The sequence below is a fragment of the Pezoporus flaviventris genome, unplaced genomic scaffold (assembly GCF_033815535.1).
Source record: "Pezoporus flaviventris isolate CSIRO_AGI_PZ_B2104156 unplaced genomic scaffold, CSIRO_AGI_Pfla_v1 ptg000063l, whole genome shotgun sequence".
Taxonomy (NCBI): Eukaryota; Metazoa; Chordata; class Aves; order Psittaciformes; family Psittacidae; genus Pezoporus; species Pezoporus flaviventris.
Genome location: NW_026892611.1, coordinates 5,886,915 through 5,913,966, shown reverse-complemented (window position 1 = coordinate 5,913,966; position 27,052 = coordinate 5,886,915). Strand labels below are relative to the sequence as shown.

At 45.8% G+C, this 27,052-nt stretch overlaps 1 protein-coding gene across 7 annotated transcripts in view; it reads left to right on the top strand.

Annotated features, from left to right (window-relative positions):
* Nucleotides 1-27,052, top strand: part of AUTS2 (activator of transcription and developmental regulator AUTS2) — a 733,524-nt gene that overhangs the window by 93,994 nt on the left and 612,478 nt on the right. Inside the window, exon 1 of one of the 7 annotated variants that reach the window (XM_061470340.1) lies at nt 25,825-26,433. The exons of 5 other annotated variants lie outside the window; for them this stretch is intronic. In XM_061470340.1, the coding sequence (XP_061326324.1) occupies nt 26,413-26,433 (21 nt within the window). In that variant the 5' untranslated portion in view covers nt 25,825-26,412. One more of the 7 variants, XM_061470339.1, reaches the window with a different exon arrangement.

The window sequence follows — 27,052 nt, the reverse complement described above, 5'->3', positions numbered from 1 at the left end:
TACCTCTTGCAGCGACACACTGGGTGCTGTCAGGGTCCTTTCGCCGCTGTTCATAGGACCAGGGAAGGTTATACATGCAGAGCTGGAAAAATGTTTTGCCCAAACCCTTTAGATTAGACCCAAACCAAACCATATTTTTTATATATAATTTGAAATCTTAGAAAAATTGTGTCAATTTTAACATAATTTCCATGGAGAGGCATTTTTGGAAATAAGAATATGTAGATGTAGAAAATGTCAGAATCTAGCTGGGTAATTTTGAAGGGTAATTTTATGAGTGTGCCTTTCTGATAGTTTTTTTCTCCATTTCATAGTGCATTGAGTTATCATATTACTGAGCTAGTGTAATATGGTGTGATTTGATATGTAGCTAATGCATTTATTTACATTTATAAAATACATGTACTTAGATACACATGATTAGTTTTTGAATCACTAAGGGCATTGCTGTTTAGTACAGTGTGAACCCTGCTTTCCCACGTCACAGGGCTTCATTACCACATAATAACATCTGGTATTTGTGATATGTCTGAAGTTGAGCTGAAGGGTGATGTGAATCATTGAGTAGTGGGGGTTGAAGGCCCTGGGGGGGAGGTCCTTTGGTCCAGTCACAGTATCACAGTATGTTAGAGATTGGAAGGGACCTCGAAAGATCATCTAGTCCAATCCCCCTGCCGGAGCAGGAACACCTAGATAAGGTTACACAGGAATGCGTCCAGGCGGGTTTTGAATGTCTCCAGGGAAGGAGACTCCACAACCTCCCTGGGCAGCCTGTTCCAGTGTTCCGTCACCCTCACTGAGAAGAAGTTTCTTCTCAAGTTTAAGTGGAACCTCTTGTGTTCCAGTTTGTACCCATTACCCCTTGTCCTATCATTGTTTGCCACTGAGTAGAGCCTGGCTCCATCCTCCTGACACTCCCCCTTTATATATTTATAGACACTGATAAGGTCACCCCTCAGTCTCCTCTTCTCCAAACTATAGAGACCCAGCTCCCTCAGTCTTTCCTCATAAGGGAGATACTCCACTCCCTTAATCATCTTCGTTGCCCTGCGCTGGACTCTCTCCAGCAGCTCCCTGTCCTTCTTGAACTGAGGGGCCCAGAACTGGACACAATATTCCAGATGCGGTCTCACCAGGGCAGTCCCCTCATCAAAGAAGGCCAACCTCAAGTTCTGATCAGGTTGTTCAGAATGATGCTCTGCTGAGTTTCGGATGCATCCAGGGGTACCAATTCTCGGCCTCCCTGTGTTGGATCATTGTCATCGTGAAAGTTGCTTTCTGATTTTGCAGGGTGTCTTTTGCTACAATCTGCTTGTCCTTAGAATCACAGAATCAACCAGGTTGGAAAAGACCTTTAAGATCATTCAGCCCAACCATTCTCCAGCACTGCCAAGGCCACCACTAACCCACATCACTGAGGGCCTTGTCTGCATGGTGTGTGAACACTTCCAGGGATAGTGACTCTAGCCCTGCCCTGGGCAGCCTGTTCCAGTGCCTGAGCACCTTTTTGGGAAGGAATTGTTCCTAATAATCTGTCTTCTTGGGCTCTCCTCCATCAAATGCTCCAGCCCCAAGGGTTGCAGCTGAGTGTTGGAATATGCATCTAATATTCATTCATCTAAATTGGGTGCCAGTGATAATGAAGATGTAGGGGGAGAAGCTTCAGCCTGGGTGGCTGCTCAGGTCCGTGTCAGCCTTTGCCTGGCTTTCAGCTGCATTACCACAGCCTCTGCTACCTTCTGCTGCAGGAGCTGACTGATTAAAGCCTCTTCAGATATGTAACTTCACGTTGTCATCACAGTTCCAGACATGGCTTTTGTTGCAGCGTGGGGGATGCTCTCCCTGCAACGCACATCAGATATTTTCATCTAGACAAAAAAATGTTTCAATTAGAAATAAACAACAGATGCCATGGAGGAATTAAGAAATAATCGGGTTGCTCAACTCGCATGTTGCATCCTGCAGATATTATCTGGGGCAAAAAGAAAACAGTCATACAGCGATTCTGAGAGTGGAGAATTAGAATTTGGAGAAGAGAAGGCGCAGGGGGGACCTTATCGCTCCCTACAACTGCCTGACAGGAGGATGGAGCCAGGAGGTGGCTGGTCTCTGCTCCCAAGTAATAGGACAAGAGGAAACGGCCTCAAGCTGCACCAGAGGAGGTTTAGATTGGATGTTAGGAAACATTTTTTCCCCAAAGGGTGCTCAGGCATTGGAACAGACTGCCAATGCCTCTTTACTTAAACTGAAGCCAAACCCTTGCTCTTGGTTTGTGCTGGACATGTCTAGTAAGACATGTATCTAGCAGCAGCTGTTCACGCTGCAACTGCACTCATGCACCTGTAGCATCTTCCATGTGAGGATTTGCACTGCTTCACCACCAGACTTGTGTTCAGCTCGGCAGCAGTCCCCAACCTGCCCTTAAGTCACCACGATGAGCCCCATTCTGGGTCTCTGCATGCTCATGGTGCAGGTTGGTTGGCACTTGTGGCCTCATATGCTTGTTGCATGACACTCGTGGCACATGGGAGGCAGGACCACCACTTCTGAGGGTAGCTGTGGTGGAGCTCCATGTCTCCTGCCTTTATGCCAGCAAATGCAAGGATGTAAGCGGATTTAACATGGGCAGCTGAAATCAGGAAACAAAGGAGTCTGGTGTGCATGAGCCCTGGGAATACTTGGCTCATCCTGCCATCAGCAGGCTAAATATTTGTAATTTCAATCATAAAAAATTCACCAGCTGCAGAAGTCAATAGAGGGGAAGTAGTAAACATGACATGACATCGCTTTTGTAGCAGTGCTCACAACAAGAAACGCTCCTTTCAAACAAAAGCCAGACGTTGCTGCCTGGATGGACTTGAATACTTTTAGGATCTTGTCAGAAAAATGTCTGCCCCAATTCAGTCATTTGGAAGAGGATCCCAAGTCTCTTTAGAGTAATGAGGCTTGAATGTAATCCCGAGCAGAGTGATTTAAGTGCAAGGGATGTTTCTCTACCCTGCCTGTTTATAGGGCAATGCATTTTTAATATTGAATGATCCAAAAGCCAGTTCAGGAAGGATATACAATCAAAGGAAGGAAATAGGTCATAATTTCTCACAGGGGACTACATGAAACCTTCAGTCATCTTAAATTCCCCATCCAGGCCATTTCCCTGAATATTAGATGGTGCCAAAGGGACTTTGTTTTTGGGTCCTGGTGATCTGGCATGGCAGCAGCAGCAGCATATATGCTGAACATCTCGGCTGGCATCTTTGGGGGTAGAAAGTTAAAACTGCCCCATGGTGAAAACAGATGAGCTGGTTTATCTTTGCTTGTGGGAATGAGACACATGCCGTTACTGTAGAGGAGGAGCAATAGCCACCCCCTGTGCTACTGGGAACTTTAGCTCTGTCACTGAGGTCCCAAAGCCCTCATAGCTTCAATGAGAAATGAAATTATCTCTCTTATTTATATCCAGTAATAATTGCTTCTTCTAATTGCCCTACTTTGTGGGTTTCTTCCCAGCAGGTTAGGCTAAAATCTCAGTTTCGGTTTGATTTGTGTAATCACTTGAGCCTCTCCCTCTTTCCCTTCTTTGCATGACACCACGGACTTAGTTGTCCTTCCCTGGCAACCAGATGTGGTCCTTCAGATGTATGTCATGGGAGGAGCGGGTTAAACTCAGTCTGCTATTCAAGTCTGACTTTCAGTGTGATAGCTGTGGCTCAGGCTGTGCAACACAGGCATTGCTTGACTTCCCACCCTGAGCGCGGGGATTAAACCAACACAGAAGGAAGATGCAGCCCTTTTAAGAGATGTTTTGGCATTGTAGATGGCAAAGGAACTTCTTCTGAAGTAGGATTCCAGGGCTGGAGAAGTAAAGATCCTGGACCAGGGACATGAGGACAAGCTGCAGCCCCTCTGTTTACCCCTCTGACACTTCCCCCAGTTCAACAGTGAAATGAGAGCATCTTCCTTGTCTGTCCATCCAGGATTAGCCCTTAATATGCCTGTCACCATGTAATGGTACACAAAAGGGGAATCAAAGCACATCCTGCTCTCCTGACATCCCCTGGTCTCCCCAGATGCTCTCTCCTGTTGGGGTATCTCTTTGCCCCTGGGGTAGTTTGGTGCTTTAAAGACAGGCAGATTTGGGCTTGGAGATGGAGACTCAGGTTGCTCTTGTGGCAAGTTCTTTACTGTGAGGGTAGTGAGGCACTGGAACACATTGCCCAAAGAAGCAGTAAATGCTCCATCCCTGGCAGCGTTCAAGGCCAGGTTGGATGGGGCTTGGAGCAACCTGCTCTAGTGGAAGGTGTCCCTGCCCATAGCAGGGGGTTGGAACTGGATGAGTTCTGAGGTCCTTTCCATCCCAAACCAGTCTGGGATTCTGTGATTCTCTGTCACAGTGTTTCCCTCCCTGACCTGCCTATGGGCACAGGTTCGGTTTGCAGTGATTCCCTGATGCTCACAAAGTGAATTTGGGCCAGAAGGCTGCCTTGAAGACAAAAACCCTCCCAGCTTACAGAGCACGTGTTGCTGTCTAACCGATTTCTTTGGGTTAAGAGCCTATTTTTCTCTCTTCTGTCACAATCTTTCAAGGTGTGAAGAGCCTTTACTCAAGCTGGAGGGAGAGAGGAGGGTTTCTGGGGAAGGCACTCTCTTGATCTGGGGTTTATTTTCAAACCACATCAGGATTTTTCTTTTCAGCTGTGTTCCTCAGTTCAGACTGGGAGCTGCACAGATTTGTGTAAGGAGGTAGCATTTAATGACAGCAAATGGGTGCCAGCCATCAAAGGCTTTTGAATTCCTGGGGTTGGTTTGCAGAGTTTCCCAGAATCCATGGAGCAAAGGGTGGTGGGTGGTGTTTGCATTGCCTGGAAACTCGGATGCCTTCAAAATGGGCTGTTGTCCTGCATGGGTATTACATCTTCCGGAGAGCAGAGACAGAAGGACATCAGTAGGCTGTGAGTAACCACTGCCCGTGGTGTGCTGTGTGTAATGTGGATGTGGGAAGGTGGCAATGGGGAACCACGGTCAACACTGATGTTTGGTTTCTAACTCACATCTGAGCACTCAAACATCCATTATTTATGGATGTGAGTTTATTACTGGTTGCCTTTTTTTAGTGCTTCCTCTAACCCTGTAGCTCTCAGATGTGGTTCTGCATTCTAGTATTAAGCAAGCAAAAGGACTCTTAGCTTTAAAAGTAAACTCTGCAGGGAAGAGGCAATATATATATATTTTGCCTTTCAGTTCCTGCTATATTGTATTTATGGATATAAACAAAGATACCTCTGTGTATCTGTTAGTGTACATAAAATCTAGGCAGCTCCTCTGCCAGGTGAGTGTGACAGTGTCACCCTCTTACAAAACCACATTATAAACTTCCAGATACCAAAAGCACGTGGAAATTAAAATACCTGAGCAGCTTTTTTGTTGCTGAGGTGATTCTTGAGCCTGGTTTTTATGTGTAAGGGGATCTTCCAAACTCATTTGAAGAGGAGAGAGAATACCCTGTCCTTCCACCCATGCTGAGCCCCTTATGATGCAGCGGTGGATGTATTTAAGGAGGGAAACTAACTGGCTTCTTTGGTCAGCTTGCGCAGTGTGAGTGATCTCTAAAACCTAAGTGACTGAGCAGGAAGGAATCCACACTGTCAGTAGGTGATGCTTGCCCTGCCATAACCCCATACATACAGAAAGATGAAACCCCCTCCAGGGTATCCAGGAGCATGATAAAGCTCAGGTTTACATACCTAATTTTTTGCCAGTATTAGATTTGGCAGCTCTTTTCCGCTGGGAATAATTAGCATGTTTGCCAGTGGCATTGGTATGGGCAGCTGGCCATTGCCTATTGCAGTTTGGAGATGGTGAGGCGTATGATAAGAGAACAAATAAAATGAATCAGTTAAACTGCAAGGAGTGACTCTGAGCCAGACTGGTCCTACAGCACACTGGGTGTAGGAATGTGCAGGATGCTTCCTGGTTAGGAAACCAAGGAGATGGTGATGAATTTAAGGTACCTTTTTGAACAACTGAAGAAGATTAAAATGCTGCTTGGGAGCAATTCCATCTGTTTCCCGTCTCCCTCCCCTCCTCCGAGCATCCACATCTCCACATCCTTTTTGTTGTGGTGGGCAGGATCCCTGGATGGCCTCTAAGTTTCATGAGCAACACGAGCCTGTGCTCTCTGAATTGGTAGAAAACCTGCTCTAACTGCTGCACTTATGTCCCTTGATGTTGCTGGTGTAATAGCAAGGAATTAAATAGATGTGTTCATTTCAGATTCCATTTGAAATACAAATGGGTAAACCCTTGTTCATTACATGCAAAAGAGCCAGTGGAGGAAGAAAGTTCAGTGAACAGTTTTTGGTTTAAATCTTCTGAGAAATACTACAAAGGGCACGAATAAAACCAAGTGAAGTGACAAGAAAAGGGTTCTTGCTGCCTTTTCATTTGGAAGCACACAAGTATGTTTAATCCTGGGCTTGCTCCTGGGATGGGAACCATTGTGACTTAAGCTTCTTGGGCAAGTGAAGGAAGGGGCACTGCTGAATTACCCAACGCTGCTGGTCACCTCCTGAGTCACCTTGGGCAACTTGATTTAATCTTTCTGGTCTTCTGAAGCAGTTAAACAGTATCTGTTGGGATAGTGTGGGTGCACATCTGCCACATGGACTGCCAGGGAGAGGAAGGGTTGCTGCACTCTTTGGAATAGGCTTTGGTACCTCTTAACAGCACAGGTCCATGCTTGGCTGGCACCTGTAGTTATTGATACTGTTATTGATCCGTTTGTCTAATGGTTGACCCCCAAACCTATTAATGCAAGGCAAAAGCATCCTATTGACTTTGTGAGACTTCAGAGTAGACCCCAGGTCCTCTCCCCTGTCAGCAGGTGCTGATGGGAGCAAATGTCCTCAGCCATGAAACCTGCCATGGCCACACAGCACTGCCTGCACCAGCAAGGGAGTGGAAGAGAATTGGTTTGGTGGGGTGATGAGAGACCCTAAGCACAGTGGTGGTGGCTGCTATGGCTCAGGTGAGGGTCTCATCCTCAGGAGTGCCTATGGAGAGAAGGGGACCGCAGGGGGGTTATGATTTAGCACAAACTTGTTCTAAACAGGGTTATACCTTCATGTGGGGGAAGTGTTAGAAATACTTGGTGTGCACTTTGCTTCACAGACTGGCACACAAGTAGTGGTTTTATTCCTGAGGAGACCATCCCCCACTTGGATTCCACTTTAGCAGCCAGCAAAATCATGCTCCCATCAGGGGAGCTGCCTCCTGTTCTGTTAAGGGGGAAGAAAACCCTGTTCACATGGGAGAGATAAACAGGTATTTGAAGCAACTGTGCTTGTTGTCAGTGGAGGTGGGGATGGGTTGAGATGTGCTGGCTTTGAAGTGTCCCTTCTGTTCTGTGCTTTGCAGCTATCCTTGCAAAATAAGCCTGAACTGCACTCAGCCATGGAAGGGAATAGAGCTCTGCCTCTTGCGAGTGCAAACCACATCGTTGTCATTCAGCAAATAGCTGATAACCACGACCGAGTCACAGCATCTTGTGTTTCTTCACAGGTCTGTGCAACGGGAGTTGGGAGAGCCCATGGGTTTCTTTTGTGTTTGGCATCCAGGCTCTCTGGTGGTGCTGCCTCTGCAGCCTGTGGTGCAGAGCTGATCCCAAAATGGGGCTCTGGGATACTCCTCGGTGATGCGGAGGGTGAATCTGAAGGGTGGTTGGGTAGAACAGGAAAACCTTGTGAGAGCTGCTGATAACACTTTGGGATTTGGCTTTGATTGAGCAGTGCATAGGAAGAAAGCTATTGGATTAAAGCCTTCGGGGCTTGTGGTTTTAAAGTGTCTCTTTGTTTTGAACTGTCCAGTTTGAGCACTGGCGCTTGAACTCAAATCTCACAGAATCAGTGCTCAAAATTTCCCATGAACTGGGGCTTTTCTAGGGCGATTCAAACTGAGCCCCCCTCCTGCCATCATTTTGGAAAATCAAGACAAAGGCTACTTAATTAAAATGTAATTTGGGTTCCTCGTCTGAGATCCAGTCCTGTTTGTTCCTGATGCTGATGTTATTCCCAGAAGCAGTCTCATGGCATTTCCTGACACTGTATCTGAGACCAGATTGTTGGAAAGCCTGGGCGTCTGCAGGACCAAGCCAGCAGCTCCTCATTGCCTTTCTGAATGTGATCCTTCTCCACAGCTTTTGCTGGACTCATGGATTTTTGCTGGAGTGGGTTGTTGGAGAAAGGGCAGTTTGTGTGGCAGTGTGTGGGAAAATAGATGTGTGTAGTGTATGTGTGTGTTCAGTGAACATCTGAGAACCAGATGTCAGGGCAGCAGATGTGCTGGTGATTGGAATTAGGGAAGAGAATTTGCAGCCCCCATATCCATCTGAGTGATTTCCTGGCTCTCTTACCCCAGAAGACTCCTCCATCCCACACCTGTAGCACTAAATAAAGTTACTGGGTTTAGAGGTTGATGTGTTTCTGATAATTGACCCTGACCTGTCTACTTTGGCCTTTCAGATTCAGTCAGATGTACCTGAACGTACAGGTGTGTTCCATCCTGTCCTAAGGATGGTACGGGATCCATCCTTGCATCCAAATTATGATTTCATTTGGTGGTTGAGGCAAGTGTATATCTGGTTCTTTACAGTTGCTTTACTATTAGCCAGCCTAAACAAAGCAGACTGCAGTAGGTAAGTCTTAAGAAGCCACTGATGATATTTTAAGCCCAAGTTAACTGCACGTGCTTCATACAGTCTGTCAGTCAATCCAAAGAGAGTCTTGTGATGGATAGACCATGTGTTGGCTTGTCTGACACTTCTCAAAGATACTGACAGTGACATGTATCAAACAGGACTGTCTTCGGCTTCCTATTGCCAGTTCATTTAACTGGAATGATAATATATTGTGTGATGGGCCTGTTTTGGGGTATCAGGTTGAAAATGATGATTAAGTTTCATCCAGACACCAATTGATGAACACTGGGTGACTGGATCTGTTGTGCTGAGAGCTCTGAATCTGTTTCCACATGTTGAATTCTGATAAAATAGGGATCTAAATGCAGGCCTGATTTAGAGTTCTCATGGTGACCTTTAAGCATCACGCCAATAGGAGCAATCAGTGTTGTCCAAAACAAAGTCAGCCTGTTGGAGAGTTTTAGTTTAGAGATGGAAAAATTGCTGTCAGCCCCTCACACTCCTCTCGGGATTTACTCTGCGTGTGGCTCATGTGGGAAATGGTTGTGCTGTAATTAAAGTCCACAGAGAATGCGGTTTGGTTTGGTGCTATTAGAATAGACCCCAAAATCAGCATTCAACAAGGGCATCCAGGAGTGGGTCAGAGGGGTTTTCATGCTGGTCATCCCTTATTTCTATAACCAACATACTTAAAAGACGGTTGTTTTGGGGGTTACCACAGCTTTGCTTCACTCAGTGGTCCAGCTAACACATGCTTCAGGCAATTGTGCAATGTTGGGAGAGGGAAAATGCCTTCCAGCCCCTCGTATTTGATTATGCATTTTGAACACTGAAGGATGGGCTTGGTGAGCTTTGTGCGGAAGCTCAGGGTCTCCTTCTCTTTACCCCTGACTTATGTGGATAGTGGAGTTTGCAGCCTGACTAAATCATGGTTTCAGTTGAGATAATTCTCACTGTATAATGCCAAAGCCCTGCAGGTTGTTTAATCATGGTTTTTGGTAGCTGAGTGACGTTGGAGAACCATCAGAATGATTTGTAACAGCTCCTTAGAAGCTGAAGATGGGCTTTCAAGGTGCTGTGTGCTGTGAGTATGTAGGTAAGGAGAAAATACCCGATCTTCAGTGACAGTGAATGTCACACCGTGTCCTCTGATTTGCCTAAACATCAATATTGCAATTAGGTAGAGCAGCGTACTCACAGATGACAAAACAATTAAACAGCAGTGAAACATAAAGGGAAGAAATTAACAAGGAACCAAATTCATTTGACACAGAGATCAAAACATATCGACGGTGCCTCGCAACTCTGATAATTCCATTGAGCTGTGCAGAGCTGAGCGTTGATGCTCACGCGCACCCTCTGATTAACATTAAGTGGGGCTGTCACTTTGACATAGCTGGATAAACCAATATTGAAAAATCTATTAAATATATCAGCCTCAAACAGGAGCACAAATCTTACTGTATCATGCCAGCTGTAATTAGGTGGGAGACAAAGTCATAAACATGAGTTTTCTTCTGGTGATGCAGACACTTGGGTTTTGGTTGGCTTGGGAAGAGGCTGGAGGGGCTCCCAGGACATGCTGCTGCCTAGGGTATGCAGGGCTGAGAGGTGACTTCTGTGATGTGTGCTTTGTAAGTTCAGTGATATCAGCTCCAATCCTCCTTGAGGTAATGAGAGTTCTAATGAATGTCCTTGCATTTGACTGGAAACAGGAGTTCAGTGGTTTCCCAACGTGGAGCCTAATTGCTTCTTTGAATGGATAAACGCTGCTATTTGGAAGGTTTGCTTTAGGATATGTTGCATTCTGTTCCTATTAATAATGGAGGTCATGCCATTAAATACTCTCACATGCCAAAAGTGTGATTTTAACAATAACTCAGGGAAACAAAAATAAAGGCACCTTTTCCACTTTCAGGAATATTGAGGTTGCAAAGCCCAGACCCTTCAGAGCAAGGAGGGGGAAGGTGAGGTTTCCTCTGCGACCAGAGCTGTGTGCACACAGGACGTGAGCTTACTTTTGTCATGTGGCCTCATCCTGTTGTTTCCACACCAAATCTGTGACTTGCTTCAAGGACCTCAGTGCTGCAGCCTGAGCCAACAGTCGGGAAGTTTTTGTGGCTCTGAATGCATCTGCTTATATCTTGTAGGCTGGGGACCAGAAAGTGATTCTTTTGGTCCTGTTTATTTAGGGTGGGATTTACCTTACCTAGTGTGAGCTGTTGAAAGGCTGATGTCCCTATGTAACTAAGGACTTGCAGAAGGTGGTGTCTTCCATCTGATGATGACGAGAAGATGAACCCTTTCCAAAGACCCCTCTTTCCATTGGTGTTGGGAGTTAGTTACGTGGCTAAGCTTAGGTGAGATGAATTCTACCAGTAATGTCATACTTGGGTGCCTCACCATCACTGCACTGCTCTGTATGGAACAACTTTCTTTCATACATACTTTACCAGTACAAGCCAAGGGCAGAAGACGTTAAGTGACTTCCCAAGTTTACCCAGGGAATTTGAAGCAGAGAGAGAGCAATGGCAGTATAATGGTGTGACCAAGGAAATGTTTTCTCATCTTGTATCAAAGCCTCTTCTTTTTCCTTGTGTGCTGTGAGTGCTCTGTGGTGGATGAGTGATGAGCAGTGAGTGCCGGGGTGCTCCCAGCACACAGCACAGCATCCCCAGGCAGGAGCTCTTCAGTTCTCACTGCAATTCAAGGAGCTTTCGAGCTCCCTGGAAGCGAGTGGGCATGTTGCCATCAGCTTCAGCCAAGCCAGGATTTTATCTTCATCGTACAGCCCTGCCTCATTCTCTGTCCAATGTTTGAACTAACCGAGGCATAAATTTAGTTCTGATGCTGGTTGGTAAGAAGTGAGAAATGAATTTCTGACAACCCAGAGTATTTTTTCAACTCTGTTTAATAGGGTCTGTATCCCATCCCAAGAGGTCAGCACCTCTTTCTAACAAAGTTTATGATAATAGATTGGACTTCTATTAGTGGATTTGCCGTAGTATTTGTAGGGAGAGGAATAGTGGCACTTCAAGAAATAGAAATGATATATGTCAGGTATAGAATGCCTTGCTCTTTGTACTGTACTGTTGGAGGAATGAACAAATAGTTTGTGAATAAATAAGGGAATATTTATATTCTTTCTTGGTCTCAACTGCCCAGCGTTTTTCCTTCTGGAATGGCAGAGTGTGATGAATAATTCATTCAAGCAATCATTAATCCTTCCTTCTCCTCCTGCCTTGCTCAGGGGGACACCTAGTTCAGATACTATAAAAAATGTGGCTATTGAGAGTCTATTGGAGCTCCCCAACTCAAAGTCAAGAAGCCTGTTCGCAGTCCCAAAGGTCACTAATGAGAACAGGCTTGTTTGTATGCAAAGTACCATCAGCACCTTGATAGGGGCTGTGAAGCTGTGAGGCGAGGGCTTGTCTAGGGGCTTTATACCGGGGGACTTGTACTGGCAAGTTTTTGTGCCTCACCTCTTCGCCGCTGGGGAAGGTAAAGGGAAGAGTTAGGAGGAGGACAAGAAACAAGGAAAAGGGGACAATAATTCCCCTGGCACACAAATCTGTTCGCAGTGTGTGCAAGCACAATCTCATCCCAGTGCTGAATAAATACCTGTGGGATAAACAGAATGTGTAGTAAGGAATTGTGTATTCCTACATGGACGGAGGTTGTTTGAGCTCCACCTTCTTTTATAGATGTCTGGAAATAGTAGAGCAGGCAAAGTTGTGTGGGCAATTAGATGCTTTTGGCACGTGGCTTTCATTCAGAGTAGCGCTGGTTGTCTGACCTGACAGTAGTGTAGGAGCAGCCACCTCCCTCTCAGTCTGCCAAGATGGGCATCCCAGGGTGGTGGTGACACATCTGATGGTGGCTTGTCTCTTTCTGGCTCTGCTTATCAGTGTGTCCTCTGCAGTTGTGGTGTGACTGTGTGTAAGGGAGACTGCATTTTGCAGTTTGCATTTTACAAGCTGAAGTGCAGAACAGGGCAAAAAATACAGTGTGTTAGGCAGTCCTGAGCTGATAGCACTATGAATAATGTGTCTCTGACTTCTGAATATGTGAATATAATCTTACTTGCTGAAATGCACCAACAGAAATGTAAACACAAGCGATCATTAATTTTATTGCAGGGGTTTTTTTCCTTCCTTTTATGGAAGCTTGGAAGTGCTGTAAATTTGGATTCGAACCATCAGTGACTTGAGTTCAAAATGCAGGCTTGACTCTCAAAGAGATTTATGTGTGTACTTAATGATTCTCTTGAAAGAGTTCCCAACTGGAGCCTGCCTGTCACCGAGACGTTGTGTAAAAGCACTGTGGTAGGATTTGAAGCATGTGTACATGTATGAGGGCTCCCAACACCCATCAATGCAGAATGAAGAACTGCTGGGGAGAAGCGTCTCTTGGACATACCATGGAGACTGTTGGACAAGCAGTAAGACCCAGTGCTTGTCTTTTCTTGTTTCCAGCTTAGCTAAGCACAGCTGGTAGCATTGGCCGTTGTCATAAAAATCACTAAAAAAAGCTGTGACATCGGGAAGAGTTACTGAGTAACTGCAAGATACATGGCAGAAGTCTGCAGGGTTTAGTCTCTGTGCAAGGAGAGGGCCCCAGTTCTGCTGTGAGGTGCAGCACATGTGGAACACAGTAATGCCCCAGCCCAGTGGGGGTCCTACAGATTCTCCACTAAAGAGGTTAAGGCAACTCATTTTGAAAACAATGACTTTATTTATTGCTTTCAGATATTATTAGGCTCAGAACTACCATGCTATAAACAATGAACTGTGCTTATTTGGAGGAAAGCAGAGATGGGTTGTTTCAAGGCCTGTTCAGCTGGGAGAGCTGCTTGGAAGGATGGAGTTGTTGCAGGATGGAGTGAGGAATAGCTCTGGGTGAGAAAAAAGAAGTCTGAGCCCATAAATGGGAAATGCTGGAGTTGATGTGCTCAGGATTAACAGCAGGCAATTGCATAATCCATGTAACTGCTGTCAGGGATGATGCTTCCAGCTACTTACTGTATTTGTTCTTTGGAGGGTAAATGAAATAGTGAGGGTTTAGTTAGAATGCCCCATCCCTGGCAGTGTTTAAGGCCAGGTTGGATGGGGCTTGGAGCAAGCAGCTCTAGTGGAAGGTGTCCCTGCCTGTGGCAGGGGGTTGGAACTGGATGAGCTTTAAGGTCTCTTCAAACAAAACCTTTCTATGAATCTAGGCCACTCTTTCCAAAGCCATTTCTTACCCCACAACTGGTGGAAGTGCTGTACCTCGGAGATTTGCTTAAGATACCAGAGAGAAGTCAAGCTGTCCGTCTTTGACTCCTCAAGGTACAAGTGTTGCCCTCCTCCCAGCACCTTAGAGTCCACCAGCACTTTTCAGGCTTTTTCTGAAGGAGGTTGTCTCTGAACTTACTGTTGGAGGGGGCTGCCCTCGGAGATGGTGTAGGTAGCGTCTGGAAGGATATGTTTATTGCTCCAGGTTCCTAAAGACTCCATGAACGTGTTTTGCAATAGAAGACACCTGGTTCATGAAGGCTGTTCTGAGATCCTGTTGTGTATGGCTGTGGTGGTTTGGTTTCTTTCCTTGAAAGCACCGAGACCCTGGGTGCTGGCACTGCAGGGGATGAGTCTCCGTAGCCAAGTGTTTTGCTTGGGCTTGTGTCTGACTGTGAAGCCAGAGCATTTCCAGTGCAATCCCCATCGCTCCGTGCTCCGCGCTGAGAACATTTGCTGTGGGCTCCCACTCCATCCTTCTGGTGGAGACTTGTTCAGTCACCGTGCTGACACGAGCCATGCAGGCACCGCGCTTACTCAGACTCCGAGCAGCCTTTTCGTTTATATAGCCACTGCCTCCTCCAAGGAGTCTAAAAATAAAGAGCTTACTCTGAGTAAGCAGCTCGCCTGCCTTCCCAGGGAGGTTGCTGTGATGTAACTCCTTCCTTTTTCTCCCTCCTGCGAGGAGCAGGGACTCAGCCAGAGGAATGACTTGCCGAGGAGCAGGAGGATGTCTCTGAGCTGATTGCTGGCTGCAGCGGAGCTGACAGTGCCGACAAGTGCCACCTCCCACACTGATGCACTTGTGGTGAGGCCCCGTGGCACAGGGGAAGCTCGCACTCAATGGGTAGCAGCTCGAATCACGCCCCAAAGCTGACAGGGAAAAGCACATTTCAGTGGAGAGTGATGTCAGTGAGGGAGAAGCAGCGCGGAGGCTCGGAGCAAGGCAGCCTGACAAGTGCTAAAAGGGCCTGCAATCTGCATGGTGTCATAATTAAAGTGGCTGCCATTAACTGGTGAAGCCAATTAACAAGTAATACCAGACACATCAAACCTTTTGCTCCAGTGCCCTCAGATGCTTAGGAAAACCAGGTGGTTTAGAAGAGCCCCTCATCACATTGTGCTTTGTACTGTGGAAGTTAGACCTGAATTAGTTGTGTTAAATCGGGGTGTGGGAAGCTGCTGTGTCTGCTGCTGCAGAAACATGGGCCAAAAGGATTGTCCTGCTCTCCTCTGCCTGGCTGGTGGGATTCACCATCCAACCCACCTCCACCACCCCCCAAACAATACAATAGAGAAGGGAGCTGAAGCACAGAGAAACCAAACCGCATGCCCAGGGTGACATAGGCAAACTTAGTGCAATGAGTGCTACCTAGCTCTGCATCTGCTTGGTCACAAAGTTTAGCAAGTCAGCTTTGGTTTGTATGATGAACAGGTGAAGTTCCTCCCAGGGAAATTCAGTGTGAAGAGAGTTCTTTTTAGCTCCATCTTGAAGCTTTTCAGACATTCAGGGGCTTTGGGTGATGCATTGTAGATAGCCTCTTAATTTTCTTGACGGCCTTGATGCGTCGGCTCTGCGGTCGAGTAGCACAGACTCCTTTTCCCAGGCATGTTCTGCCGGGGCAGAGACGTGTGTCCTCACATTATAAAGGGTTTCCCAGAGATCACAGCATCATTTTTTGTGTCAGTTCATTTTCTAGATCCTTCTCTCCCCAAATAACTCCCAAATAGGAAAAGAAAGTTCAAGACGAGCCCAGAGGGTGGCATTTGTTCCAGCTCCCTTCTCTGACCCTGGTGAGTACTGAGCTGTGCATTACAGACACCAGCGTAAGTGTCTACCACTAGAAACCGAAGCAGGAGATTCCTCCTGATAGCAGAAAGTCATCAGATGATTGGGAGTGCTGATAAGTGTCATGGTTTAACAGTGTCAGCTGTCAGCTAAGCCCCACACAGCTTCTCACTTGTTCCCCCTGGGTGGGATGGGGAGAGAATTGGAAGAGAAAAAGTGAGAAAACTTGTGGGTTGAGATAAAGACAGTTTAATAGGGAGAGAAAAAGCTGTGTGCAAGCAAAGCAGAACAAGGAATTCCTTCAGCGCGTCCCATGGTCAGGCAGTTCAGCCATCCCTAGCACAGCAGGGCTCCATCACGTGTAGCAGTGACTTGGGAAGACAAATACCATCACTCCAAATGACCCCCCCTTCTTCCTCCTTCGCCGGATTTGTATGCCGAGCATGATGCCATGTGGTCTGGGATATACCTTGGGATGTTTGGGATCACAGCCCTTACTAGCTGCTAGGAGGACAGTTAACTCTACCCCAGCCAAAACCAGCATAATGAGTTTATTATCTTGTGATGTGCAGCCTGGTTCTTACAGCTTGAAGAACCATTCCTTGTCATTCACTGAAAATAGTGGTTGTCAACCTGTGTGCCCTGGTAGGACCCTGTGGCAGGAAGTTCCACAAGGTAATGTACTTACACTGAAAATTGTATTACCTTTGTGATTCCACCGGCTCCTCCTGGCTCTCAGAGAGAAGAGAGGTCTTCTGGGGTCATTTCCTTAGGCTTTTAACAACTGAAGAGATATAATTGATCAGGAAACACCCAGGCTGTAAGGCAGCAGACCTGCCAGGGTGAAAGCTTAGATGGCTGTGCAGTTGTGAAAGCACAAAATCTGTAGGTGGTGGAAGTTAAAGGAGTATAGGAGAGCGCAGGCCAACTGGAGTGTGATTTAGTTGGGTAAGTGCTGCATTTCTAGGCAATGACTCCTCTCTGCTAGCAAGGGAGGAATGTGGACTGGAGATGGAAACAGACCACAGTGCGCCAGGGTGAGGAGCTGGGGTGGATCCCATCTCTCCCATTTTCTGCCCAGTTAGAGCAAACAGGGCTTGTCCACAGCTGAGTTGGACAGGAAAGTGTGGCTTTGCTCTTGCCTGGTGCCACATGTCAGCTCCCTTTACAGCCCTCCACAGCCAGGCCTGCTGCTGGCTCTGGAAGAAGCCTGGTACATCAGGGCAAGCAGTGGTGCTCTGTGGAAGGGACCTGTATCAGAAGGTTGGTAGAGAAAATGGATTATTATGGACCTTCGAAGAGTAAAAGAATCGTTGTAGTTGGCTGTAACCTACGAAGAACTTTGTGTAATGATGAGAGCACACATTAGTATACACCAGATACAAGATTTTACTATTAATCATCTTAATTTTAATTGATTATAAAATAACGGGGGATAAATTTTAGGAACCTCTGCTTAATTCACTGTAATTACTATATGCTTAATTATTATAAATTTCATGGGGCAATAAAGGTATTAAAATAAATAGAAGAGTAGAGGCGCTCATTAAAACTGCATTTGACCTCTATGCATTGAAACTTGCTGGAGTGAATGCAGTAAAATTGGCTGCGGTGCGGTAGCAATGGGAGCTATTAATTCCCAATTCACAGGTCTTGGCAAGCGTGATGCAAATAAAGTCAGGCTTAACTATCTGTCTCACGTGAGAGACTGGAGAGGACTTTGCTGAAAGAACAGGAGCCTGTGAATCAGGGATAATTTCAGTTGTGCAGCTGCGCAGACATGGGGCTTCAGCCACTGGAATCTTGCACACATGCACTTCCTATCAATAGTTAAAGGAGGATGCTCCCATAGGTGCGTCTCACCCTGCATTTGATTCAGAGCATGATTTAGGCATTTGGATGCTTATCCCGCCCCTGAGCACTTGGGCTGGAAATCTGTCAAGAGCTGGTGTTTGAAGACTTTAAAGATCCTTGTTGCCAGACTCGGAGAACATTGTGCAGTCTGGAAGCAAGCGATGATTTAAGGCCAAATTTGCAATTCCATTGTTGTTGTCCTTTGGGTGGGGAAGAAGTTGGGTTTGCTGCTGTGTCTTGAAAATCGTCTTGGTGGGCTTTTCCTCCCTCTTTGTATATCCTTACGTTCTGTAAGCATGCAGTGTGGGGCAGGGGAGGAATGTGAAGCTCTGGACTGAGTTAAATGTACCACTGATTTTCATAGAATCACAGGCTGGTTTGGGTTGGAAGGGACCTTAAAGCTCATCCAGTTCCAAGGCCCTGCCACGGGCAGGGTCACCTTTCACTAGAGTTGCTCCAAGCCTCATCCAGCCTGGCCTTGAATACTTCAAGGGCTTCTGGACTCTTTGGTGTCTCTTCTGGGCATTTCATTTTTAGCTGCTCCCACTGCAAAGGCTGTGCCGAGCACACCCATGTCCTACAGCATGTGCACAGCACAGAGGGACAGGAAGGGTGGCTCTCAGCCAGCAGCCTCTCCAGTGGGAGCAGTGTCCTCTGTCCCATTCAGTCCTCTAAGGCCTGGCAGACAAACAGGCCACAGCCAGGGAAGCAAATGGAACTGCTGCTCTCTGCTTACTGAGGTTCCACTTCACCAACAAGTCATCCTCTGTGGAACATTCATTGTTATATAGGTGAATGGTTCTCACCTATAGTGAGCCTGGCCAGCGGACAGGAACTGGCACTTAAGCTTCCTCCTTCAGTGTGAATGTAGTTGTGGAGGAATGGTAATTTCCGTGTTAAATGTCAGGGAGGCATTTTATCCTATTGCCATGGTACACTGCTTTGCATTGATTTGGTAAGAGGGCATTCACGCTTTCCATGAGCAAGGTATGGGTCTCAATTGGATACTCTTGTCTCTGATTGCAAAATTCCTCTTTCTGCCTGCTCTAACACACATATTCAGACTCATTTTTGCATGGCACTTAAATGGGCCTAAATATTTCACCAGCTTGCAAGATGATGCTGTGGCTTGTTTGGTACTTCGTAATCAGTTATTAGGACAGGACTTACTGAAATAAAATATGAGGGCAAAGCAAAGTAACATGCCTGTGGCATTAGAATGCTGATGGCAAGCTTGAGGCATATCAGAGAGATTGGTCCTGAGAGTAACATTTGCTGCCTTTCTGCTTTTGAACTTTTTTTTTTTTTCCCCTCATTTGCCTGTTTCTGAGGTCTGGGATTTATCCTGAATTTAAGAACTGACAGGTTTTGATCATTTGAATAGGTATCACTGTTCAGCAGGGAATACGTGTGCCAGCTGAGATGTCTCTTAAAGCCAATTTGTACTACCAGTTAAAGGAGATGATCTCGAGACTGTAATGTGTTTCAGCTTTAGATTTTCCACCTGTACTGCAGCGTTCATCTCCTGGTCGTCCTAGCCTGAAATGCATTGCTCTCCCTTCCCAACCCTTCCATTCAGTGAGCCAAACACTTGAGCATGTTCTTTGGTGTGAATGCATATCAAACCAAAGAAAAACGACGTTGTAAGATTAAGAATCTAACTTTGATTTGTTAAGGTAGAGTACTCTTAGAGCCACAGTCATTCGTAATCCAACCCTCATCTCTTTGTGCTGAGGATGTGAAGTTTGCTTTCAGGTAAGCAGAATCACCCGCTATTGAATCTCCAGCGTTTAAGGATGTAGCATCAAGAAAGGTACAGTGCCATCACTATAGGCTTATCGATAAGCTATGGAGCTGCACAGTCCACATTGCAACGTCTCTTAGGAAATACAGAAAGAAGTCAATCTGCAGTCTTGCAGATAACACACGGAATGCCTGGCATGCCCAGACATACTTGACTGACCCTTGTGGACCCAGTTTTGCCTCATTTCCCATGCATCTGTCCATAAAGAAGAACCATGAAGGGAAAGGAATGGTAGGAATGAAACATTTGAAGAATGCCTTCAAACATCCTGTTAAACCATCCTGCTGGAAACTGTAGCCTGGCACGATGGGTCTGGTTCACATTTTCCATGTATTTGAAGCCTTATGTTGAAGAATGAAGCCTCTGTTTTAAAGGACTGAATCCCTAAGTGGGAAAAGAAAGAGCCCAGCTGTTAGTAAGGCACTTAAGGTTATTTTGCTTTTTATTGGGTTTTGTTTTGTTTCAAATCCTTCTGGTAAGTGTAGCTGATACTGTTAGTTGTTGAGTTGTTTAGAGAAATCTGTGGGAGTTCACTGTATGGGTGTTGAGGTCAGGGGAGCCTGGCCTTCAACTGTGTGCCCATATCTACTCCTGCAAAGCCTAGGAGTGCAAACATAAGTATTGATCTAAAGTAAGTCCATGGCATTTGAAGTAATAAAGGAGTGAGAGATGAAAACATCCAGGAAATATTCAGTGTTTCCAAAGTATTGGTTTGAATGGGTTGAACTTTGCCTGGTTGGGAAAACATCCATATTTAGCTCATGTTTGCAATGGAGTGTGTGGCTCTAAATCCATCCGGTTGCTAAACACATCCCTCAAGTCCAAGTGTTCTTGGTGGTACCTGGTGACCATTTTAATGATGCTTTGCCCTTGCTCCCTCTCAGTGCAGCGTCATGGTTGAGCATGCAGTGGTGCAGGAGACAAGGATGTCTTTTGTGGGTCTTGATACATTTACTCTTCTGCTGCCCAAGGAGGGGCCACGGCAGCCCTTGTTATCAGGCTGTCAGAAGAATTAAGACTCAAGCAGTTGCGTGAGCAGCGGGATGATTGAAGGCCGGTTTCCGATGGACTTCTGTCTCGTAATTGATTTCCTCTGTGGGTTTGTGCTGTCTAATGAGGTGTGAGCTAACACGCCAGCCTTCCCCGCGGTGGGAGGTGAGAGAAGCCAGGCGCCTCTTCGCTCCGCCGCTGCAGTCTCCTCACTGAACTTAGGAGAACTTGGTATTGTCGAGACCTCTGCCCTGCTGTCAGATTTGCTTGGAATTAGTGGGCTTCAAAAGTTACTAAAATGGGGACAGATAGGCAAACACACAGAGCAGGGTGAACTTCTGTACCCCTTGCTCTTTGAAAATTAGGCTTAAAAAAAGGAAGGAAACTGTGAAGTTGCTTTGGTCTTAAAAGCTTCCTTTGCCTGTATTAATCCTGGGATGGGAGAGTGGGCACAGAAGGGTTGGGGAAGGCACAGCAGGGAAAACTGGTAATAATCATGAGTATAATTCCATGCTAAAATATTCTCTCTTGCCTGAAGTACTGACAAGTGTGCTGGTTCCCAAGGGCTTGAGCAAATAAAAACCAGAGTCCTGGAGCCACTTTTGGGAATGATTTAGTTTCTAGCACCGTCTGAAACCAGAGGAAACTTCCCTGTGCCTGTTGCTTAGCTTCCCTGGGGCTGGCTAATCCCTGCCTGCTCTCCCTGGATAACTATTTGCTGGGAAGACGGGAAATAGGTTGGGCACTCTGGCTTGGAAGAGAACTATTGGAATGACACAGAGGGATAGATAGTATGTATTATTAGCAGTTGAGATTCTGGAAAACCATTTTACTCCTTGAGTAAAACATGGATAATTCTGCAAACCTTGGGAATCCTAAATGCTCTATTAAGCCAGTTCAGATTTAAAAGTGGGGTTCCTAAATGTTTGTAGACTGCACAGAAGTGTCCTTTCATCCATTAAGCAGTATGTATCCTCAGGCATCCGCACAGTTAATAGTGTTAGCCCCAGTGGAAAGCCTCTTGAGGCGTTGCTGGCTGCACTAGAGAACGTGGATTATTTAAACATTAACAGCTTTGGTTATTAATTATTGTGGAAAATGTGGGGTGGAGAATGCTCAGCTGGGAATGTTGTCCCATGATGTATTTTTCCCTTGCTGCATTATCAAATCCATTTCTTCTGTAGGCTGGGTGAAGTACTTTCAGAGCAGCATGATGAGGAGCAGAGGTTGTCTTGCCTGCTGCTTGGCTTACAGCTCTTGCTAGTGATGCTGGAGCAACTCTTTGGTGGGATGTACAGGTGATAGGATTTAACTTCATTGAGCTTAGTGTGAGCTCTCTTTTCAGCCAGTGCTAGAAAGGGAGACTTGAGCTCCTTTAAAAACTCTGCCTTGAGTGCTGGGGCAGATATGCCCACACATCAGTGCTCACAAGCCTCCGAATCCTTCACGTTGTCAACCAGGGTTGTGTTGAGCACCTTCTGTTCTTGAATTTGGCTCAGTCTCCAGCAAAGTCTGTGAAGCAGGGCTCGGGTATGTAGATGCCCAGGGTGAGTCACCCGCTTGGTGGTAAATAAGCTCTGCTTCTTGCTTCGTCTGCATCCAGCTAATACAGCTGTAATTACTGAACTGTATTTCCTGGACACTTGGAAGTAATTAGCTTGGTATAAAACTAATGTGTCTTGCCAAATTTAGGCTTAAAATTGTTTCTGTGATTCGGTGCAGTAATCTTCTATGAGATTTCAAGGTTTCTAAAAGATATTTTACTGGTGCTTGGCTTGATAAACTTGTAACACCGTAAGGCCTATTTGTCAAGGGGGTATAGAGATATTAAATGTATTTGGAATTAAATAGGTGCTGGCTAAATTCCTTCTTTACTTAAGTCCCAGTGATCCCAGTGATGTGGAGCCTGGGCATGCAATTTTGTTGCTGGCTTATTGAAGCTGAGTGAAGGTGTAAGCTGCGAGAATATGGGAGACTGGCTTTTCAAGTGATTTATATTTGATGGTCTTTCACAAAAGCTAGCCTTATGTGAATAGTATGCTTAAAGAGCTACTTTACACCCCGGCTTTCTTACTAGTTAATGGCAGTACTGAGCTGAGATTAGAAAGAGGGATTTGCGATCAGCTGTTTCCCCTTCTAGTTAGGAGAGAAGATGAGGATACAGGAGGTAAGCTAGGTAGAAAAGATAACTGGAGATGCAGGGGGATGAGCAAAGTACTAAGCAAGTCCTAGCAGAAGTCAGCTTAAGCGCTGTTACATCAGTGCTTCAACACCAAGGCACATAGACTTGCCTTTGTGTTACAACTTCCACATGTTTAGACGGACAGCCTTAACCTCTGGCTCGTGCCTGGGCACTGACACTGGCTGGTTTGGGAGCTCTGTGAATTTAATTTGCATGGCTTCTTTCTGGGTTGTGAATCATAATTAAAGATAATGATCCCTGAAGACAAAAACGAAGGAGCACATGGACATGGGTGTCTGCAGCACCAAACCCACATGCAGCTGTACAGCTGGAGCAGAGCAGCCTGCTCTGGTGGCTGCCCAAGGGACTGGTGCCATAGTGCTGGATCTGCAGGACAAGCCAGGCGCTAACAACTATTTAATACTGTTGTGAACAGCAGGATTAGGCGCAGTATCCCTGGATTTGCATAGAGAGAATTTCTGGGGAAAGCGGATAGGATTTTTTGGGAAGAGCTCCGGGTCGTGTGTTGGTAGGGTGTGAGTCCTCCTTGTTTCTCCATATGCTGAAGGGTTTTCCAGGTTGCCTTCCAGCTTCAGATGTTGAATGAGGATGGAATAATACACTGTTACATCAGTTTTTAATGATTAGAGGGCTGCTTTCTCGTGGTATTTTTATAGTTTCTGGTGCACTGTTTGGTGTAAGTGTCTATACAAAGTAATATATGTCTTAAATGCTGTAACATAAGTGAGCTCATGGGGCTACTTCGTTGACTCAGTTGTTGGCTCAAGCTTTCAGTGTGACTGTATGGTCAATACTGGGAATTGAAAGTGGAGGAGTTACCTATGTTCTTAATCGGTACTTTGTTCTCCACTGCATAAAAAGACCTCTCGCTATTAATTGACCCATGATTCTTCTTCTGTGATAAAAATCAACATCTTGCTTTAAAAGTGTGTACATTGCATGTGTATGTGTTTGGAAATAAATTCCTCATGTTTGTGTGTGTGTGCATAAATGCACAGATCTACAAGTCATGCTTCTTTCCACTTGTAAGTATGTAAAGATGTAAAGCTGGTGGGTGTTTAACCCTGGACTTCTTTTTTTCACAAGAAAGATAAATTATAGAAGTGTGTATTGTATTAATACTTCTGTTGAGGGATATGAAATACGCAGTGCTGATGCTTTGTATGGAATGAAAACGGTGTTGTAAACATCCAAAGCCCAGATAAGCTTTGCCTAGAGAGGAACCATTCATTAACTGGACCCCACCTCGTCCACATTCGTATAGATCATAAACCCTCTGTCACCACTACGGGGTTGTCTCAGCATCCCCAAACCAGCAATTTCTGCTGTATTCCTGTTGTCATCAACAGTGAGACTTGAATTATTCAGAAGATCTGGGTATATACTATTTATTTGTTTATTTGCACAGAACATCTTTTGTTTTGGATATGCAGCAAAGAAAGTAAGAGTCTTGCCCTGACCTTGCAGGGCTTCAGAGATAGATGGAAGGCTCGTGTTCTTTAAGGCAGCTGGGAATTTATGGTGTTCCAAGAGACTCTGGCTCCAATGTGGGTTGTTGGCAGCAGTGCTGATAATCACAATGTGATAGCAACTGGGCTCTTTTATTTAAGATATGTTTAAATCTTACATTCTTGCACTGTAAGGTTATGTCTTTGCAGCCTATCAGAGTTGAGAAGGGAGAGAGGAAAAAAATCCCAGCCCAGAAACCCTTGTTTCAAAAAGGCTGCAAGCACAAATCTGGTTTGGTTTGTTTTTCATCACCTGGTATTTTTCTAGATCATAGGGGAGAATGGGCAAGTTGTTTACAGAGTGTGCCAATTGCTTGTCTAAAGCCCATTTGTCTGAAACAGAGCACTGTTGTCTTGCAATCTGTTGGAGTGATACCTTGCTAATTCCCTGGATGAGCAGGCCTCTGATGTATGCTTGCATTTTGAGAGTTAGCAAATGTGGTGAACAAATGTTTCACAAAAGCCAGGAAAATGCACCACAAACCGTGTTCCATCTTTTCAGTATTCATTTTAATTGCTGACAGTCATGTTCCATTGAGGATACAGTAGCGTATCTCTTGTACACGCAGTAGGAGTGTGGTAGTACATGTCCTAAAGCGTTTGTTTCTGAACCACAACAGAGTTAGCAACGAGAGCAAAATGCTCTGTTGATGTATTGTTGATCAAAAATGTGTAGTAATGGCATCCCTAATATAGCTGCATCAAAGATTTCCTCGGTTATTGAATGTGCAGTCATCCGTTCGCAGTCAGCATCTCTCTAAGGCCTTGCAGCCAAACACAGCGAATACACGAGGTCAAACAAAGAGGTGCCCTGAGCCCAAATGTGTAAAGTCTTCAACACAGCACACATGTGGGTTAATCGTTTCACCTCAACAGACACACTCAATTAGAGCTTATCTATGCAGAATCTAATGATTTTCAGCTGCGTTTAGATGTTTAGGCTGTACAGCTTGTTGTAGTTTATTTCTGTGAATATATGGGACTAGCCCTGACTGATGGGAGCTCACTTGTTGTGGTGTGAATGTATCCACATGGGCAGGTTTCACTGCGGTTTTAACTGCATCTTTTGTTAAACTATAGCTGGACCCATTTCAGACCAGTGAGGCAGAGTCCATAGCATTTGTGGGAGCAGGGGAGGGCAAACAGGGGAGACAGGAAGAAGAAATAGGTTATGTGCTCTTTTATAAAGAAAATACAGCAATGATGCATTTCTTGTGGATGTGCAACTTTGGAGGAGTTTATAGATGCACTCTGCATCCATCAAACACATGTAGCAGAAGTGGATTAATGGGCATCTCTAACATAAAACATTCAGATCTGTTGCTCCTGGTTTGGGGGTTATTTTTTGGTGTGTTTTTTTCTTCTAGCCTATGTTTTTCCTGGGGGAACTGTATACCACAGATCTAGGATTCAGGGAATAGCTGGAGAGAATTTTTTCCTCTTGTCTTCAGTATAGGAGCACATAGACTTCATTTTGTTGTTTTTTGGTATATATGAAATCCCCATCAGCCTTTCAACTCGAGGGATCAGCGCAGGCTCTTGGTCTGGTCCTTGTGGTTTTCCTGGGTTGTAAGTGGTTTTTACAGCTCAGAGAAATATGGATCAATAGGCAAAGAGAAAATATCTGGTGTCAGAAAGCGCTGTATTTCATTGTCTGCTCATAAAGAGAAAGCTGCATGGACTCACAAATAAACAACATGCTTTGTAATTGCAGGGACAGCTTAATTACATTTTTAGCGCACGTATTTATTTACATCTCAGAATACACAACTGAATTGCAGGGAATAGTCTATGTATAGAGCTTAATTTTAAATTCCATGTAAATTATATTAGCATAAAATCTGTTAGACACCATAAAAGCATATAAGGGTTTTAGCTCCCTTTCAGCTCCGTGGGGCTATTCTCCTGTTTCCCCACCCTACCAAGCAGAAATACATCTTGTTGCTGTCTCATGAACCCATCATGAGTCCGGTGGTACCCTCATAAAATGGATTTTAAAGCCTGTTAATTATAGAGCATGAAACTGGGCCCTGGCTGCCTGTCCCCTTGGCCAGAGGCTAGGCCTGTGGCACCGCAGCCAGCCAGGGGCAAGGGGCTCTTCTTGGCCCGTGGGACCAGGTGCTCCCTGCTCTGCTAATGAGGGCATGGGCCCTGCTAATGAGGTGATTGATCTTGCTAATGAGGGCAGCTGGGCTAATGAGGGTGTTTGCTGGCCCGGGCGTCGCCTTCCCGCAGGCCCAGCCCCTTCCTGCCCGGGCAGAGCTGCTGCTGTGGGGCGAAGCCTCTTCGGGAGGGGGTGATGGAGCATGGCAGCACCCAGGTACTTCACCCGCTGTGGGGCGAAGCCTCTTCGGCATGGGGTGATGGAGCATGGCAGCACCCAGGTACTTCACCCGCTGTGGGGCGAGACGGGGGGTGAGCCCCAAGGGAGGGCTGTAACCGCTGGGGGTGTTGTGGGACCCCCGCCTATGGTTGGCAGTGCCTGTGTGGGGCTTGGATGGAGGGAATTCCGTGAGGGGCCCATCCACACTGAGGTGCCTGCTCTTAATATCTGGCCCTTAATCTTCTTTAGTGTAAAATACGTTCTGTAAAAGGGAAAAATGAAGCTTCTTCGGAGGAATGGTTAAATTTGTCAGGGGTTTGAGCCTGTGGGATTAGGAGGTTATAATCAATTATATTGCTGTCCTGTTATGCAAAGCAGAGCTTTTTGTTAGAGCCATTCTGTCACATTTTGGGTTTGGGGAGGTATTAAACTGCCTCCCCAAAGCAGAGCATGGGGGTTAACAAGTGTCGAGGTAATAACTTTGTGTTTATTTCTGTTCAAACCCTTATCCTTTCTGGTACTGGGCAGAGCGTGGCCTGAATTAAGGGTTTGCTGCAGTGTCTGATTTATTCACAAAGCGGTTTGGGTTGGAAGGGACTTCAGGCTGTTCCAACAC